The sequence below is a fragment of the Bos grunniens genome, chromosome 2 (assembly GCF_055505025.1).
Source record: "Bos grunniens cultivar Pamir isolate PY7600 chromosome 2, Bosgru_T2T1.0, whole genome shotgun sequence".
In the NCBI taxonomy this organism is placed as follows: domain Eukaryota; kingdom Metazoa; phylum Chordata; class Mammalia; order Artiodactyla; family Bovidae; genus Bos; species Bos grunniens.
Genome location: NC_141166.1, coordinates 57,205,500 through 57,225,452, shown reverse-complemented (window position 1 = coordinate 57,225,452; position 19,953 = coordinate 57,205,500). Strand labels below are relative to the sequence as shown.

At 35.4% G+C, this 19,953-nt stretch overlaps 1 protein-coding gene and 1 long non-coding RNA gene across 3 annotated transcripts in view; one reads left to right on the top strand and one right to left on the bottom strand.

Annotated features, from left to right (window-relative positions):
- STAT4 (signal transducer and activator of transcription 4) overlaps positions 1-19,953 on the bottom strand; it is a 105,319-nt gene that overhangs the window by 26,636 nt on the left and 58,730 nt on the right. The window contains exons 4-13 of the mRNA XM_086348892.1: positions 17,701-17,799; positions 15,100-15,192; positions 14,108-14,186; positions 11,260-11,345; positions 9,419-9,570; positions 7,476-7,634; positions 6,584-6,676; positions 3,001-3,060; positions 2,680-2,697; positions 2,497-2,590 (exon numbers count right to left, since the gene is read on the bottom strand). Coding sequence (XP_086205018.1) covers positions 2,497-2,590; positions 2,680-2,697; positions 3,001-3,060; positions 6,584-6,676; positions 7,476-7,634; positions 9,419-9,570; positions 11,260-11,345; positions 14,108-14,186; positions 15,100-15,192; positions 17,701-17,799 — 933 coding nt within the window. The remainder of the gene's footprint in view (positions 1-2,496; positions 2,591-2,679; positions 2,698-3,000; positions 3,061-6,583; positions 6,677-7,475; positions 7,635-9,418; positions 9,571-11,259; positions 11,346-14,107; positions 14,187-15,099; positions 15,193-17,700; positions 17,800-19,953) is intronic.
- The window catches only part of LOC147378123 (uncharacterized), a 65,280-nt gene that overhangs the window by 35,910 nt on the left and 9,417 nt on the right, over positions 1-19,953 (top strand). Inside the window, exon 3 of one of the 2 annotated variants that reach the window (XR_015144801.1) lies at positions 1,561-1,636. The exons of the other annotated variant lie outside the window; for it this stretch is intronic. This is a non-coding gene — a long non-coding RNA (uncharacterized LOC147378123). Of the gene's footprint in view, positions 1-1,560; positions 1,637-19,953 lie in introns of those variants that run through there. 2 annotated transcript variants of the gene reach the window in all.

Sequence of the window (19,953 nt, the reverse complement as noted above, 5' to 3'; positions counted from 1 at the left end):
TCTAACACATTGAAACCTAACATAGCTGCCCAGATTCAACAGAAAGTTTCCTGTTTCATCTCATGGGACGCCACTTGAGGAAGTTTCATTGAGATAAGGGAGCAAGCTGGTATAAGACTGTTTTTCAGCCACATTTTGAAAGAGGAAATCATATTGCGATGTTTTAGAATATATTCAGCACTCCTCTGTACCTGGAAAGTATCATCTGAGCTAAGCCATGACGATTCTCAATGCCTATGAAATCACGTCTAACACACAGGCCTGGGGAAATAGACACGGGCCAGTATGCACATGGCATGGTGAGCTACTAAATGCCATGAGAGAAGACACAAAATGTTCATGACATAGACTACTCAGTGGGAAAATAGGATGGAAAAATAATTAATGTGTACAATCTGATCCACTTAAAAAAAGAATATAAAAGTATATATATATATATATTATATAGTGAAAGTGTTAGTTGCTCAGTCGTGTCTGATTCTTTGTGACTCCATGGACTGTGGCCTGCCAGGCTCTTCTGTCCTTGGACTTCTCCAGGCAAGAATACTGGAGTGGGTAAGCCATTCCCTTCTCCAGAGGATCTTCCTGACCCAGGGATCAAACCCAGGTCTCCTGCACTGCAGGCAGATTCTTTACTGTCTGAGCCACCAGGGAAGCTCTCTATATATGTATACACACACATATACATATATATATATATATATGAATGAAAATGTAAAAATAAGGATGTCAATAGTGTTATGTCAAGGTGTTGGGATCATATAGGTGGTTTTTAATTTTTAAAATTTTGCTTTGCTGATTTTCCATATTTACTTTGGTATTAAAAAGTGATGAAAGGTATTATATACTACTACTACTACTAAGTCACTTCAGTCGTGTCCAACTCTGTGTGACCCCATAGACGGCAGCCCACCAGGCTCCCCCGTCCCTGGGATTCTCCAGGCAAGAACACTGGAGTGGGTTGCCATTTCCTTCTCCAATGTATGAATGTGAAAAGTGAAAGTGAAGTCGCTCAGTTGTATCCAACTCTTAGAGACCCCATGGACTGCAGCCTACCAGGCTCCTCCGTCCATGGGATTTTCCAGGCAAAAGTACTGGAGTAGGGTGCCATTGCCTTCTCCGAAGGTATTATATAAAAGGTAATGTATGTGAAAATGCTTTGCAATTAGAAAAGCATCATGAAAACTAAAGTTTTGTTATTTTATATTTTATCCTTCCTGGAATACAGACTCGACCACTTTTTGGTATGTTTCTTGTCCTTCCTTTTTCAAATGACTCTTTTGGGAGACAGGTATCTCTAAATTAAGAGCCTTTTATGGCTTCACTTATTAGCAAACATTGGCCATTATTAAAGTTTCTTGAGAATAGGAATTGAACTGAAGCAAAAAGAGTGCTAGTTATAAGAATGTATATGTATGATCACTCATCATTACATTTAATTGATTTAGCAGTCTCATACAGAGGGATTCAAGGATTCACACAAAAACAAAATAAAAATTGAACACCAGTATAAATTTTGTATGCAGCTATCTTTCTGTTAACATAAATTTTATCTTTTAGAAAGTAAACCTTTTGAGGCTGCTTCACTGGTGTCCCAACATTCAGGTGAGGTACCTTCTCAATGCTAATAAGCCAGGTGAGTAACATGTTTTTGGCTAGACAGCAATAGGGTATTTGGGAATCTAAGAACTATGCAAAGAATTAGAAAGGAAGCAGGAAGAGAACTCTAGGTTAAGAGGAAGTGGTAAAAACAAGAACAGGATGAGGCTGGGTCAGAAGCTTTCTAGAAATGCCAAGGCCAACTGTGTGCATCTCACACCTAAAACCATCCTATTTCCCCAAGCCAATCCTCCTAAAATGACAGAGATTTTAGCCAGACCTGCCATTGTATGCTAAGTCACTTCAGTCGTGTCCGACTCTGTGTGACCCCATAGACAGCAGCCCGCCAGTCTCCCCGGTCCCTGGGATTCTCCAGGCAAGAACACTGGAGTGGGTTGCCATTTCCTTCTCCAATGCATGAAAGTGAAAGTGAAGTCGCTCAGTCATGTCCAACCCTCAGCGACCCCATGGACTGCAGCCCACCAGGCTCCTCCGTCCATGGGATTTTCCAGGCAGGAGTACTTGTTATTGGGTATCAGTTGGGGAGATTTTAAAAATGAAGCCAGGAATGCTTATCTACTTTAAGACATATTATCTCTGTCATCATGACCAAAATATTTTGACATATATTTGTTTGACATTTATTTAATTAAGTCATATATTTAGGTACAACATCACCATTGTTAGGAAATCAGACCTTCTGAGTTAAGGTTCAATTTTTTTTTTTTACCACTTTTAATTCTTCAAAGATGGCATGTTTTATTTTTCAGTACGATCCTTAATTCACATAAGAAACACTAAAGAACAAAACACATTAAATTATAAGTTCTATTAGTTTAGATGTGTCTGATTTGGAGGGGTAGGGGGGAACTTGGGTCATTTCACTGCTTAACTCACCAAATGTCGAAATTCTACAGAGAGACTCCCGTTGGAAGATTCTTCAATGGACATGGCTTTGACGTGAGTTCCACAAAGTACGAATCTTCGATTGCTAGAGAGGAAATCTTAGCTATTTACAATGGTCTCAGGTAAAAATGTATTTATGGGAACAACAAAAAAATTCTAAAGTAAATGTCTTACCTTAGAGTTGAAGCATTCCTGTAAAACCAAGAAGATTCTTTAAAATGAGTTAAGAGATCTAAAAAAAGACTTTTCTATGCTACTTTAGAGGATGAGGATAGTATATAAAATTTCATTTCATGTCTTTATAGTAAAATTTATAAAGTCAGTCTTCATCAGAGTTCTGTTAAATGTTTGAACTTTAAAGTCAAATATTGAAGTACATTGATATATAATGTTAGAGAAGTAAATTTAAAAGTTAAAAATTATTCTATAAAATAAGGACAATTCTTCTTAAAAAGTCTTACAATTTCATGTTTCAAAATGAAATTAGAAACTTACTTGTCAATTGATGCTTTCACCTTTACCTGATAATTTAGTTCTGGTAATTTTATTAGCAGTCTGGAAAAAATACATAAAGAATTAAAGATAAAAATTTTCATGGCTAAAAGCCTTTTTATATTTAAAGATTTAAATATATTTATGCCAAATATATATAAATCAAGCTCACATTATTTCCAGTCTTATGTTAGTGTGTTTTAAAAATGTCAATTCCTCTTTACTTTGCCGTTTTACTAATATTGACATCACCTGCTTAATAGAACACATATTTGGAAAGTATTTCCATATGCTTTAGTTGATGTATGTTGGATAATGCATTGGCTAGATCAGAAAAATAGCTATATATTTTGGCTAATGCCTAAATTTGGGTTAGACATATAAATAAAAGAAAAAACTTTTGTAAATCTATTTATGTGGATTCATTTAATTCTCATATTATAAAAAAATTGTAAGCTTAGTAAAACTAAATGTTTTGATAACTGTTTTATGGTAAAATACTGAGACAGACTAGGACGCTGATAGAATATGGAAAATTCCACTTCAAATGCATTTGCAGACTTTAAAGATATTACATGTAAGTGACAGCAAAAATTTTATAACTGAAAAAGACCTAACTTCACACAAATAAATGATTAAAGGTCAAAATAACAATTCCTTGAATTCCTTCAGGTGTCTCCTTAGCTTTCCCCAAATTTTCTAAGCTATACCTTCTGACATAACCTCTCTGCAGGTTCAGTTCAGCTTCAGAGGTATTCATTCTGTCATTCACTCACTCATTCATTTACATATACACTCATCCCAAACATTGTTTATTCACTCAGCTGCATTGAGCTTCTTATATAAGCCCAGTACAGCCCCAGGCAGTGGGAAACTGGCATAATGAAGATTAAGGAAGGAGCAGAGTAGACATGGTGATAAATCAAAGGAAGAAGTCCAGCTAAACAGATGAAATTTAAAGAATGGTGATAAGCAACTGATTGACATTAGAGAAATATAATCGTAGATAACAAACAACCCAAACAAAACAAAAAGAACGTATCAAGGTTTCTTAAAAATCCTGCCAGAATTGGTTTTGGGGTTTGGGATATGATAATATAAAAAAGCCTCTTGATGAAAGTGAAAGTGGAAAGTGAAAAAGTTGGCTTAAAGCTCAACATTCAGAAAATGAAGATCATGGCATCTGGTCCCAAATAGACGGGGAAACAGTGGAAACAGTGTCAGACTTTATTTTTCTGGGCTCCAAAATCACTGCAGATGGTGACTGCAGGCATGAAATTAAAAGATGCTTACTCCTTGGAAGGAAAGTTATGACCAACCTAGATAGCATATTCAAAAGCAGAGACATTACTTTGCCAACAAAGGTCTGTCTAGTCAAGGCTATGGTTTTTCCAGTGGTCATGTATGGATGTGAGAGTTGGACTGTGAAGAAAGTTGAGTGCCGAAGAATTGATGCTTTTGAACTGTGGTGTTGGAGAAGACTCTTGAGGGTACCTTGGACTGCAAGGAGATCCAACCAGTCCATTCTGAAGGAGATCAGCCCTGGGATTTCTTTGGAAGGAATGATGCTAAAGCTGAAACTCCAGTACTTTGGCCACCTCATGTGGAGAGTTGACTCATTGGAAAAGACTCTGATGCTGGGAGGGATTGGGGGCAGGAGGAGAAGGGGATGACAGAGGATGAGATGGCTGGATGGTATCACGGACTCGATGGACATGAGTCTGAGTGAACTCCAGGAGTTGGTGATGGACAGGGAGGCCTGGCGTGCTGTGATTCATGGGGTCACAAAGAGTCGGACATGACTGAGTGACTGAACTGACTGAACTGAATACAGCTGCTGGTACTGAGGAAGTCATATGAAGTAAGATGAAATGATTTCCCTTTTTGCCTTCCTCTCTATCCTGTATCAGGATCTGGCTCACTATTAAGTGCTGATGACAAAAGGGAGTCCCATGTCACCTCTTTCCTTTGAAATAGGAGGATGGAATATTTTCGTAGAGTGGGGTTTTAGGAAAAAATCTTAAATACCAAGTAAAGGATCAGCTGTCAAGACAGTGAGGGAATTGGGTACAGAAAAGAAGAATGGGGACTGAACAGTTAGATGGAAGAGGAGGGCAGAATACCCTTGCCAGGGACTAATGGTCTATGCCTCTGGCAGTCAGTTTAAACAACATGCCAGGTGATGCCCATTCAAGGACCTCTTCCACTCAGAGTTCTTCGCTGAGCAATCCCTACTCATCTTCCCTTTTGCCCCAGAGAATATCTTGGACTGAATATATCATATATGGGTGTCTCAAGGGAAAGCAGGATATATGTACCACCCTTCTATCCTATTTCCCTTTAGTGTTACAATTTTCTGGGTTGTATAAAGATGTGGGGATGAGAAAGGAATACATTTGAAAATTAGAAAATTTTAAAAAGGAACCTGGTTTCTGCCTTTTATTTTTGTTTCTTAGTGTTGTGGTGCAAATTCACACAAAGGAAATGATTCAGAATTTCAAGTAGGGTTTCTGAAATGCAAATGAAAGACAAATACCTTCCTTTAAAAAATGAAGTTCCTAGGTGATGGGTGTCAACTAAACTTATTGTAGTCATCATTACGCCGTTTATGCACATCAAGTCTTTATGCTTAAACTTACACAGTGTTGTATGTCAATATGTCTCGATAAAATGAAACTGAACTAAAAATGGAGTTTTAATAGTGATCTGTGACCAAGGATGCTATCATGGGATCTTAACTACCATCTACCATGGCATCACAACCTCTTGTACTGGTCTGGAATTTCAGCTTTCCAGAGATGACCTAGTGATTAGGAATTTAAAGCTTTGGGACTTGGAGATTGAGGCATGATGAAAATCTTTGAAAGTCTGAAGTCAAACTCATTATTTTAAAAAGTCATTAGGAAAACTGTATGTGTTAGTTTGCTCATGAAAATGAAAAGAATCACATACATACATTAAGCAGCAACAACATAATCATTTCTCTTTAAATCAAGTACATAATAAGGATGTGCTGAAAATCATGGTGTTGAGAGTTTTCATGGAAAATTCAATAAGGTAGCTTCTGGGTGATCACAGGTAAAGAATGTGCCACCATATGCCTGGATAGGATATTCGAACCTTCTACAACCTGTCCCAATCTATCTTCTCAATTCTCTCTCTCCCCTGCTCCCCATGCTTATAGAACAGTGACTCCTTATTTTATAAAGTCCTTATTTCTAACAGTTTCACTCTCACACCCCTGCTCTTCCCTCAAGGTCCTTCCTCACAGTGACCACAAGCATTCTCTAGGCTCCCCAGTCTTCTCTCAAGTCAATCTTCTGAGCAATTAATCCCATGTCATCCGAAATTGTGATTTCATACTTTCATGCTAATGACTCTCATGCCCTCATCTTCATTGTTCCACTCTTTATAAGTAGGGCTCTCACCTTAATATTTCTGTGGGTATTTAATTTACCATAGCTGGGCATGCAGGTGTCACTCAATAAAGAATAGTTGCATGAAAGCCACATTGAAAGAAATGAGCCTTAATTACACAGTGGCCGTAGCACCATAAATATGAAATAATAGAATACATTCTGCCTACCTTAGCTTTACAGTAAACTGAATGAGAGTCTTAAGTACCATCGGCCTCTGAGGGTGGGTTGGCATGCATGGCTGTCGTTCAACCACAAATGAGCTGGGGTCAAAGGAAATAAAGCATGTCATTTGAAAATACTGAAGACATTGACAGGCTGAAAACCACAGAGTAACAGGATGCTGTCCTCTTATAAGATCCAAATTTTCTACACTTATAAGACATTCAAACTCCCGTTAGGCTCAAATCTTTCCAAGACTTCACATAAATAATTATCAAGAGATGGGAAATGCCTAAAGATTTCCCTAAATAACAACAGTAATAATTTTTAATTATTACATTTAGGTCAAGAATAAAAGCCCCAGTCTCTTTTTATCATAATAAACATCAAGTAGAAAGTTAATTTCATGCCATTTTTGACCTAGATATCAGGATTTCTGGTACACAGTAATATTTTTTTTCTTAAATGCGCTTATAAACATAAGCATATTCTCCACCCTTCATTTCTTGAATATGTATTGATACTTAAGTAGAAATCCTTGAAATCTTTTTTTCTAAAATATGAAAAATGAACTTTGGGTGGGCAACATGGTGACTCACGAAAAACTGGGTTAGGTGGTGGAAGAAGTGTTGATGAATAAATAGTGATGAGTAAAAAAATGTTTCTGGAACTCTCTGGAGCTTTATTCACTGCACCCTAAAGCTCACTGTTTAACACTTCTCTCCCATTCCTTCACCTGAGCACCAAAACCAAACCAGGGTGTCCTCCCAACTACATAGAACTGAAGCTGCCAGGAGGCATCTAAATGGATAACACTTGACTTACTCTTTTTTTTTAAGCTGAAGTATAGTTGATGTACAATTTGTTTAAGTTGCGGGTATAGGAGCAGTGTTGACTTACTTCTTAAAAAGGTTGTAGATCAAGAAGGTGACTCTTTCTAGCAGATGTGCTCTTTGCAATGGGATAGGATCTCCTTCGTATGTCATTTTCGAAGATTGCTCCTCTAATTTCTCCAACTGCCGTCTGAGTTGGAACAGACTTTCTGCCAACAGTGTAAAGCTATTCAACAGTCAATGAAAAATGCAGATAGTTTTTTTCTTCTAAACTGCACCATTTTAACTATTTAGCAAGTATTACTAAATAATTATTAAATTAATTAGTCATTTAATTCCATTAGCTTAGTGACTTGTTTTTTACGTTTATTTTCCTAACTCAGTTTTTCTCTAAAATGCTTGATAGATGTTACCTGTTTTCAATGATTTAAAATTTTTACCTTCAGTTTTAGACAAGAAATCATTTAGAAAATTTTGTGAATGTCTGGATTCAAATTCCTTTGTTTTTAAGGTATTTTTACGTATTTGGTTTCACTGGGTCTTAGTTGTGGCACACAGGGTCTTTAGTTGCAGCATGTGGGAACTAGTTCCCTAACCTGGGATCAAACCCAGGCTCCCTGCATTGGGAGCACAGAGTCTTAGCCACTGGACCACTAGGAAACTCCCCCCAAATTCCTTTTAATTATCTTTTTTAAAAAGTCTATTAAACATATATATTTTTAAAAGATGGTACTCACTAAAGGGCAAAGAGAGCAAATTTAAAACTTTAAAAATACATTTTATGAAGAATCTTATGTGTAAGTATACTGATGGAAAAAATAATGTGACCTCCCCCCATATATATTTATACAAGTCCTAAGTATTAACCAAAAGATTGTCAATGGATCTTTCTGAAGAAAATTATCTGCTTAGAATTTTGGACCTTGGATCTCACTTAAGAAATGGAGATGGCAGCTTGGGCTGGAAGTCTGGGAAAGAGGGAGATTGAAAGGCACACAGAAGGGGCCTCCAACTAAGAGGAGGCAGAAGTCTTATCACACTGACTAAGTCCATGTGCCCTGACAGCAGCTCTTTCTAGGTAAACTTTATTCCCCACAACATGGTAGAAAGAACTGTCAACCTCTTACTGAATTTGGTATAAGCACCATTTCTGCTATGCTCTCTATAGCAGAGAGGACCCTTTGTTGTTTATCTTGTTTTCACAACAACAGTGAAGTTAGCGAATCAAAATATTTCCCCAAGGAAATCAACAAATTTTAAACAGAGCCCAGTTACTTTTCTTGAGAAGTAGTCCTGGAAGTGCAGAGCTTTTAGTGCAAGTGTGCCCACTTATATGTGTTTTTATCGCATTGGATTGTACCCCTGGAAAGCAATTTTCGATTCAATCAAAAATTTTCCTTCTTTTTCATTATATTTTCTAATTGTTCCTTCACTCAGAGAATTTTCTTTTGCACTGATGAAGGGGAAAACCCTATAAACCTTTGTTTAGTACAAAGGATATCTGTACATGATTATGTGCATGTGTTCACAGGCAGGGGATGTCATGTTGTATTAGCCACTTGAGATTTGTCATTTAACTACAAAAACAAATCACTAACACTTAGTTTTATGTGGCCATCTTAAGATACACATTTTAAAAATGAGATACAGTGTTTGAAGCCAGTGTTTCTTATGCTCTTCAAGAAAGTGTATTTATTGATGATTTGAAAAAAATTCATTTGAGTCTTTTAAGACTGCATATTGACATATTACATATGTGAAAATGAGCAATTCTTATGCAGTCTATAAATTTCTATAGATGCTTTATTTTTCTCCCCCAAGGAATGGGAACTCAGAACACTTAGACAATTACATCTATTTGTATTCAAGAGTTCCAGCTGCTCATAAGCCATCAACAAGCTGAATGAACTGACGCTGAGGTCTAAGCCTGCATTCTCCAGCTCAGCGACACTGAAGCTGTGTGTGTACTTCCTGTGGTTTTCACTAGAAACTAAAGTCAGCGCGTTTTACCAGTTTTGAAGCTGGTCGAGCCCACTGTGGAGTGGACCTCCAATGCAGGCGATTTGCTGTCGCCTCTTCCAGTCTTGCAGCTCCTCCACCAGCATGCTGTTCATTAACAAGTCCGTCTCATTCACTATTTGTGTCATCTTACTCAGGGCTTCCTAAAAACAAAAGTGACTACTGAGAAGATTCTTATGACGTGCAACCAAAGTCACTCACAATTCAATCTAGAATACAGCCTGCCTAACCTGGGAGATAAAACTCTGGGTAAAAATTTTGACCAAACATTTTACCAAATACTACCTTCTATTTGCCATAGGACTGCCTTTTCAAATAATTAAATTATTGCAATTCAATAACATCATGAAGAAAAAAGCATGATCACAGTTAACATTCTCATAATATCTCACAATAGTCTCATATCATCAATATAAATATGTTGATTTTGTAACTCCTGTGACAATATTGAATACTGTAGTCATAAAAGCTATTTATCTGCTTCTTAAAAAGCCATTTATAAACTGAATTTACATTCTTATAAATATCTTAATGCATTAATTCTTAAATGTACTGACTAAAATTTGAGCCTCTCTGTGTTAGTTTTTGGGCTTCTCAGAGCCCTAGTAAAGAATCTGCCTGCCAATGCAGGAGACTTAACAGATGCAGGTTTGATCCCTGAGTTGGGAAGATCGCTGGAGGAGGGCACGGCAACCCACTCCAATAGTCTTGCCTGGAGAACCCCATGGACAGAGGAGCCTAGCCCAGCTACAGTTCATAGGGTCACAAAGAGTCAGACATGATTCAAGCATTATACCACACACACGTTAGTTTTTATTACCACTTTATCTGGGTTTGGGGAAGCATAGTGGGAAAGGATAATTTTCAAAGGCTTAAGGATTAGAAGATGTGAATTTCTACCCTGGCTTGGTCACAGGCTATGTAAATTTGAACAAGTCATTTTACTTTGCTTTCTCATCTATACAGCCAGGTGAATGGACTGAATTATTTCTGAGGTTCCCCTTCTCCTTAAAATCTTATTTAAAGTAGAATAAGATAGCATGCATAAAACGTATAGCATAGATTCATTATGTATAAAAGTATTAAGCTTATCCTGGGTTAAATATTTATATATTTAAAATCTGATATATGGTTGTTTAAGTTTATAATTGATTTAGGGTGAAAATAATTTTACATTTATTTGTGCTTACACAAATTCCTGCACAAAAAAAGTGAAGCCAAACTTTTAGAAATAAACTATCAATTTCAGTAACTGGTTAATTTCAGTTGTGTTTCTTTTTAAAGAGAGGTAGAATTGAAACAGAGATATTTCCCCTCTTTTAAAATACTTTATTGAGCCAGAAAAATATTCTTCCTCTCCTTGGGAAGAGATGAGATTGAATATGTTCAGGATTCAATGGACTATCCTGAAATCTACAAAATTATTTAATACGTCCTTTCTCATAATAGAAACTGGGACACATTTCTGCAATAAAATGTTAGTAGTCATCAAGTAATATCTTAATTATACATGTACAGTAGAACCCATCTCAGCATATTAAGTACAGCAACTAAAACAGTCATGTCTGAAATAATGGCAAATAAAAACTAGGTAAAATGTTCTTGAAATTAATGGTAGCTATAGTACAGGCACCACGTAAGCAGAATAAATAGACTCTAGAGAGAGTCTGCTTTGTAAACTTAGGTAGAGAAACATGGCAAACAGTATGATACTCTTCCTAGAAACATTGCATAAATGGAACTGATAAAATCAAAAAGCTTCTTTTCAGTAGGACTAGATATAGAAAAAGGAGAGAAGTAGACAAAAGGCCAAATTAGAGTTCTTCACTAGCCTTTCTTTTGAAGTCCAGGCTGTTCAGCATTTCCTGCAGAGTTAAAACTTCCTGATTCATTAGGGCACTGTTCTTGTCACCCTGATCTGTGAAGGAGAAGAGATCAGATTTAGAGTCCTCTCCAAGGAAAGGGTCTTTGTCCTGAAAGCCAAGCTGGCTGTAACCTGCCATCCTAAGATCCAGGATGTAAGAGCAGAAATGTGGCCATTAATGATGCACTTGGAAGTAAATCCTTGACTGCTCATATTGCCAGGAAGGATTACATCCAAGCATGGCAGAGGTGAACTCTCTATCTGACAGAATTTGAGAGAACACCATTCTTCACGATATTCCTTTTAAGGGCTGGGAGAGAGGAGATACAAATATTTTTATAATGGATTCTTTATTAGATCATTTCTACATTGATAATAACTTTGGCTGGTAGGCATGTGTAAGAAAGGAAGGGGCCTTTCTTTGTGCCCATGATTAAATCATATTGACCCCTCCTGATGTCTTGACTCAATCTCCTGTAAGGGTTGTACTTTTATACAGTCTCCTGAACTAATAATGACCAAATCCTTTGCTTTCTCTTTTTCTTTGCAAAACAAGCTAGACTCACAGTGAAACCAGAAGTGGGAGTTGGAAATTAAGAAAAATCTCTGGCTGAAAAAACCCCAAATGATTTATCCTCTTAAATGGAAAAAGTACAATAAACATATTATTTAATTTGAACTTAAAAATGTATTGGTATATAGTAAGTGACTATACCAACTGTTCATGTATCTAAATGAAGGCCTAACTGTTCACGTATCTAAATGAAGGCCTAACTGTTCATGTATCTAAATGAAGGCCTAACTGTTCACGTATCTAAATGAAGGCCTAACTGTTCATGTATCTAAATGAAGGCCTAACTGTTCACGTATCTAAATGAAGGTCTGGAACACTGACAGGGCTTCAGTAATTGTGAAAAAGAGGCTCCTGAACAACGTTGTGGCAAATTTCTCTACAAAATAGCACTGGTCTCCAAGAAGTATTTCTGGCTGTATTAATTCACAAATTCACTAACTCCTAGATCCCATGTATAGCAAACTCTTGCTTAGATAGCATTTTATCAACTCAAAACTTAATTAGCTAATACTTTTCATTCTTCACCAGCAAGGATATAACTTGTTTCCCATGTATCTTTCATTTCACTTAAAACATTTCCTTTCACTTATAACCAACAAAATAAATACTTGGTGATTTAAGCATTAAAATAATCATTTTTATCCTTCATACTTCTTATGAAGTACTGAAAGATATTAAAGTAACCAATTGTAACATAAGTTCAAAAATAATGTTATTGTTATAATGTATTTTATTATATTCTAATTAATAAAATTGGTAGTTCACATATGAAATTTAGAATGAGGCTGCTTTCAATGAATTGTAATAGTTGATTAAATGTGCAATTGTTCTAAACCTTTTTAAGATCATGGACCCCTTTGATAATCTGCTGAAACCTGTGTTGTATGAATTTCTCCAAAGGAAAAAAATTGTACATACAATTATGCATGTATAAAAACTGTACACACAAATAATTGTGCATACAAATTCATGAACATACTTATAATCATAACATAATAATCAACATTTCATGGGAGTCAAGACATCCTGAAGGTGCCAGGAGAACATGTCACATCTTACCTACGCCAGGAAAAACTAATATCCTCTCTTTGAAATATTAGATAGGAAGTTAATAAGCATTTGATCACAATCATCCATATTACTTCCTTCCAGATAAATTTTAAGCTAGCATTTCAATAGTTAAGGATGATTTTGTAAATCATCTATAAAAAGAATTTATATCTAACGTGTTTTTAAAAATTATTTTTAAATAATTTTAGAATTACAAGAAGTTACAAAAAATAGTATAGAGTTCCCATATAGACTTCACACAGCTTCCTCTAATGTCTTACATAACCATAGTACAATGGTGAAAGCCAGTAGATTAACACTGGTACAATCCTATTAACTAATCTAGACCTGATTAAAATTTCTCTAATTGTTCCACTAATTGCAGCTCATTTTAAGTGACCAATCTATTATTACTTGTAAATCTTAGATCTTTGTACATATTCTCATTCTTTCCTTACATTTCTTTAAAAATACCTAATTGTAAACAACCTCAATATTTAACCACAAAGAAACAGTGAAATAAATTGCAGTGTCCTTACATTTTGATATTTATATAATTATTGAAATTATGTGTGTGAAGATTTTTTTTATATGAGGAAATATGTAAAATAAAAGTTTAGCTTAAAATACTATTCAAAAACTATGTGCAAGCTGATTTCATTTTTTGTAAATAAATCTCTATGGATGTATTTTGAACATGTAGAAAAAGCCTGGAAGAAAATATACTAACATTTTGATGGTGTTATATCTAGATAGCAGAATTTTGTGTGATTTTTAAATTTGTAACTTTTTTTATACTTTCCCAATTTCCTACAGTGAATAACATTTCTACTTTTAATTTTAAAAAATTATAGTAAAAAACTCACCTAGAGATAATATTAGTAATTTCCTGATCATAATAGACAATTATTATTCCTTTTCTTAATTGTGATAATGATATTTTGATTCTACAGGAAAACGTTCTTAGCTTTTGGAGAACCATTCTGAAATAGGGGTTATTTCTCGTGAGCTTTATAATTTGAATGGTTGGTAAAAAATATATATTTATATGAAAGAAAAGAAGGAAGTAAATTAAATTCTCTTCTCCTGCATCCTCTCTTCAAAAAAAAGGAACTAGTTTATCAATTCTTTCAGGAAAGAAGAAACCCTAGTCATATCCCTTTGTGGAACTGTAGACAAAACAAAAACTTACCCATTGTCTGAATTGTTTTATACCTGTAATCAAATTCATCTTGTAGATCTTCTAAATATTTGGTGTCTTGTTCTGTCATCTTTTTACAAAAGAAAACATACTCTGTTGTTGCAATTAATCATGCCAATGAAACAATACCATCCATCATCAGTATTTCAAAATACACTGTTTAGTGCTTCCAATCTCCAATAATATCCCAGACTAATATAATATAGAACCACAATTTCTAAAGAGCTAATTCCCATGAAAACTGAATGGCTCTGGAAGAACCAGACTGAAGTTGCTCTTCCATTTTCTCTTCCTGAGTGTTTGCAAATTTCAGCATCTTGTCTCTCATTTCTCAGTAAATTCCAAATGATGCTACTAACATCTTTTTTATAATATGGATACTTTATCCACTTAGCTCCATATAGCTCTGTATTAATGTACCGACTATCTTTTTGCTTAAAGTCTCCTTTATCAAAGGATATATATGACAATACAGTTTAAATTTTTTTCCTCTGAACCTCTTAGAAAATACTTATGCCTCCTGTGTGTCTCCTGTTCATTTCTGTCTTTGAGATTTTTGCTTTAACTCTTCTCCAAATCTAGTGATGTTTTCTTCTCAGACATAAAGATGTCAGAATCTAAGCTAAAGGCTTTTTATATAGTATTAAATCTCATGTAGTCCTCCCAACCAGCTTGTTAGAGTGGTTATCCTTACTTCTACAGATGAAGAAGCAGAGGCTTGGAGATGTAAAGTAACTTACTTGCCTGAAGCCACATGGCTTCTCATTGATGGAGACAGTGTGACTCCAATTTTCAGTAAATTGAAGTTCAAAGCTTTCCCCAAAGAAATCTTTTCTAATATGAACATAGCGTGTGAGAGATATTTATCTTATAACCAAGTACCCCATGACTACTGTACACAGTAACTTTGGGCACACAAGAGAAAGGTGCATAGAACGGGGACCACTGCTCGTCTTTTCTACTATCTATAAGAGATCACTCACCTGCACGCTATTTTTAATGGCAGCCACTTTGTGCTCCACATTCCTCTGTCTTTCTGAAACTGAAGAACTTTGTAAGGATTTCTCCAGAGGTCCCTGGAAAAACGTTTGGAAATTTCAACATATTAAAAAAATTTTTTTGATATGGACCATTTTTTAAGTCTTTATTGAATTTGTTACAATATTGCTTCTTTTTTTTTTTTTTAGTGTTTTGGTTTATAGGTTGCAAGGCATATGGGATCTTAGCTCCCTGACCAGGGATCCAACCTGTACCCTCCTGCATTGGAAGGCAAAGATTTAACCACTGTACTGCCAGTGAAATCCCTGAAACTTCAACATATTGATGAAACAGGCTTATGATGAATGTAGTATATGTAATATACTTTGAACTGAGGTCTGGATTGGTATGATATGAAATATTCTACAGCTATTAAAAACCATGCTGTAGAAAAATATTTAATGGCATACATGTATGTGTGCTCAGTTGCTTCAGTCTTGTCTGACTCTTTTTGACCCTTATGGACTGCAGCCCGCCAGGTTCCTTTGTCCATGGGATTTCCCAGGCAAGAATACTGGAGTGGGTTGCCATTTCCTCCTCCAGAGGATCTTCCCAACCCAGGGATCAAATCCATTTCTCTTGCATCTCTTGCAGTGGCAGGTAGGTTCTTTACCACTAGAGCCACCTGGGGAGCCCTTAAGGACATACGAGTAGTGTTACAGTATTAAGAAATAGAGCAAATTATAAGATACTATATGTTTGTGATCTTTGTTGCTTGTGTATGTATGTGTTTACTTATAAATATCTAGATATATGTATAGACATGTAAACTCAAGCACATGTGACTGGAAGAACACATACACCAAAATATTATCATTTGTTATCTTTGAACAGTGAAATTACAGATGATTTTATGGTTAAAATTTTTTTCCTGTTTTTCTACATCAGACCCATGTGACTTTTGAAATTCTATAAGATATGAAACTACATTAAGTTGTACTTGAATTCAGAATTAGAGATGTTGAATCTGCCAGGATGAAATTTATTTTTATTTTGGAACAAAGAGAGTTTACTAAAGAATATGTAAAAATTTTAGCCTGGTTAAGTATTAATGGAAAGACTAACCAGCTACTCCAAGCCATGTTTCTTGGCCACTCTAATAACCTATCTGAGTTTGTTCTTTAGCTATAATATTTACATAGATGTCTAGAGTTGAGAGAATGTCCATAAATCCTTCACCTTATACTTGGATAGGGAGGTATGGTTAGAAAGGGTGATGACTAAATAGAAAATGAGTCCCAGAACCTCAAGTGGAACCCAGGTCCTTAACTTTCAATCAAATGTTCTTTCAACTGTATCACATTCTTCAGATGATTTGTAAAATTGCCTCTTTCTCATTTTGGCTCCCATTATTTCTGTGTGTGTGTGTGTGTGTGTGTGTATCTCCATATATTGTTTATTGCTTTGAAGTTTACAAACCAGTGCTTCTTTTGTGGTAGTATGTAGTACTAGAAGATTTGTTTGAGAAATGATTTTGATAAGCATCTATTCAAATAAATGTTTCTAACTTGGCTGATACCTGATATGTGAAGAGAACAACAAAAACAATACACACTCACACATATATATATAATGACTAGAGATAAGAGGGCTACAAAAAAGGATAACTGAGAATATATGAAAATATCATATATTAGTAGTAGAATCTTAATTTTCATCCAAATTTTCACTGAATCAAACTATGTTTACTTTAGAAACTTACTAACTTTAGATTTTAAAATTAAAGATGATATCATTCTTATTCACATCTAAAAAATAAGAGTAAGTTGTTAAAACTTCATACTTCTCTAGAAACAACCATTAACTGACAGAAAGCAAATTTGAGAATTTTTAATAGTTGAAAAAAAGATACTTTGGATCTTCAAAAATAAATACAGTAATGTGAATCACTAAATTACTCAGCAAGACATTTAGAAAGTTGATTATCTACATGCTCTTTCCTTTTTAAATGGAGTATTCCCAAGGCCTTCGTTAACTCCTCTACTTATCTTTGATGGGGACTCTGAATTCTTTCAGCATAGTGGGATAAAATGTACTCTAAAATATGGCAGGGCAGAGCACACTGAAACAGACAAGAAGTATTTATGGAGTTTCTGTAAGAAAATTCCTGCTTATGGACTAGTTTGGACCTGTGGTGTAGGAAACTGGGAAATACTGAAGGGTTTCGAGCAAGATTGTCCCTGAGGATAAACATGCTGAAAGAAACAGAGCCTAAATGGTACTTAGGAATTTAGCCAGGAAGTGGTTACTCTGTTCTTCAGCTGATATTATAAGACCACAGATCAGAGTGTGAGCAGTGGAAACAGAAAAGAACATATAGATAAGATTTCAGAAACAAACTCTGGAAAGACTTGGTAGTTATCTCAGTAAGAAGGCAGAGAAAAGCAACTATTCAAAGAGGATCCCAAGACCTTGATTCCAATTGGCTGAACAGATAATGGCACCATTAATGTAGACAGAAGAAGATGGTTGGAAAGAAGATTAGAATTTCTGTTTTAGAAAAATTGAGTTCTGGGTGAAAAGATCGCAACTGGAGAAAGTATTACCTGAACAGGCATGTTGGCGGCAGCCAATATTCTCCTCTCTTCCCTTAAACAATTTGAAATAACCACAGCTACATGCATTGGGTTTCCATGAAATTTTCCCTGAAAAAAATTGAACAAAAACAACATAAAATCTTAAATATATACATCACTATTTGAAGATTAAAATAACCTCCCAATAAATATGTGAAATTGTTTGGGATTTGTTTCAACTATCTATTCTATTATAAAGCCAAAGAAACTTATATTGTGAGTGTAGACATCTATGTAACATATTGTTCCCTCTCCAGAAGTTATTCTTAATGATTAAAAATACTTCTTGAGCACCTTTGTAGGAAAGGCTCTGAACACACATTCAGAAGGATTGGTTTACTTTGGGCTTAGGATAAGTTCTACAAGAGTTACTTCTTTGTAAATTATTATTAGGAACCATGGTGGTCCCAGCTGTTCATTTGTTAACTCTGTTCTTCGTGACTTGTTTAACGCATTGTTTTTGGTCTCTGTTTGGTGGTCTTTGTATCAACTAGCTCATAATTATGTCAGTATGCTAGAGCAACCCCCCAGGTAGCTCAGATGGTGAAGCGTCTGCCTGCAATGCAGGAGACCTGGGTTCGGTCCCTGGGTCGGGAAGATCCCTTGGAGAAGGAAATGGCAACCCACTCCAGTACTTTTGCCTGGAAAATTCCATGGATGGAGGAGCCTGGTAAGCTACAGTCCATGGGGTTTCAAAGAGTCGGACACTACTGAGTGACTTCATTTTCACTTTCATTTTTATGACATCTAAGCATATACATGTTTTATTACCAATGCTAATGTAAACTGGCAGCCCGTGGGCCTAATTCAGCCATAAGGTATGTTGTGTAAGTTGAAATATTGTAGTTCCTTCAGGGGAGCTTGTACTACCCCAAATTGCCATAATATCCATCACTGAGTGACCCAAGCACTCACTTCCTTTACCTGCTAGGCTCCCATAGGTGTCTGTGTTTTCTTGGTTTACAGGACTAATTTGAACAGCATCATTTTGGTCAATAGCGTTAAACTTTGTTACTAGACCTCTCCATGGCAAGATTAACAGGAAGCACAATAAATGTAAACAAATGCATTTATTTTTTTATTTAGTTTCCTTCTCCCTCCTCTCTGAAGGAGGCACTAATTATCCACAAAATGGCCAAAAGATCAACAGTAGAAAAGATAAAATAACAAACCACAAAGTGGAAAATTAATAATCAAAAGTAGATTATACAGACTAGTAAATCAAAGGGTATTTCTGGGAAAGAAATGAGGTTATTGTTTGTAAACATTTTTATGGCCTTGACCATTGCTACAATTTTATTAGATGATGCTTTCTAATTAGCATTTCTATTGGTAAAGTTAGGGTAAACACCAAGTATCTGGTTTCATATTCTATTGTTTTCAAAACATTTTCCCCCTTTAAAATCAGAAAACTCCAAAAGAAAAAAACAAAAATGAATTGACAAAAACTCTTAAGATAAAGAAGTTAAAATTATCCTGTTCATTAAGCTGGGATACCAAAAATTCTGATTTCTGCATGCTAACAATTTCTGATTCTCCTTAGTTTGAATTTATTCCTGTTAAAATTTTCCCATCAATTGATTTTTCCCCATATATCTTCTATTGAACTCTCCAAGAAAAGCTTTGTTTTCTCATTTTGCCCTTATTTTTAAAATATTCCACTGAAAACAATAAAGGATTTCTCCCAGGACTAGTTTGGAGGCTCTGTCACTTACGTTAAGTTGAAAGATTTTTCTGTGCAAGATCAGGAGTTCCTCTAAGATCCTAAGAATCACCACTATTTGTTTTTCTCAGTGTTTTAGAAGTTCTTCATTGTTGATCATTCAGATACTATTTTTAAACATTTCTCAGCTTCTTTGTCTACATTTCTTCCTTTTTCTTTCCTACTTGAACTTCTTTTATCTTCCCTTTCACATTTCAGTTTCCCCCCTGTGAGGTTACATTATTCATTTTTTTCTGCTTTGTTAAGAGCAAAGAATCACATTTTTTACCCAGGCTATCTTTTCACTTTCCTTTTGTATTTTCCTAAACCTTTATCTCACTTAAATATATGAGATGAAAACATCTTATGGAAAATTGATCGCTATAGATTCAAAACAAAACTAGCACTTTTTAAAATGATCAGGTAAATTTAAAATTTTTATTTTTTATTGAAGTATTGTTGATTTACAATGCTGTGTTAGTTTCAGGTGTACAGCAAAGTGATTCAGCTGTGTGTGTGTG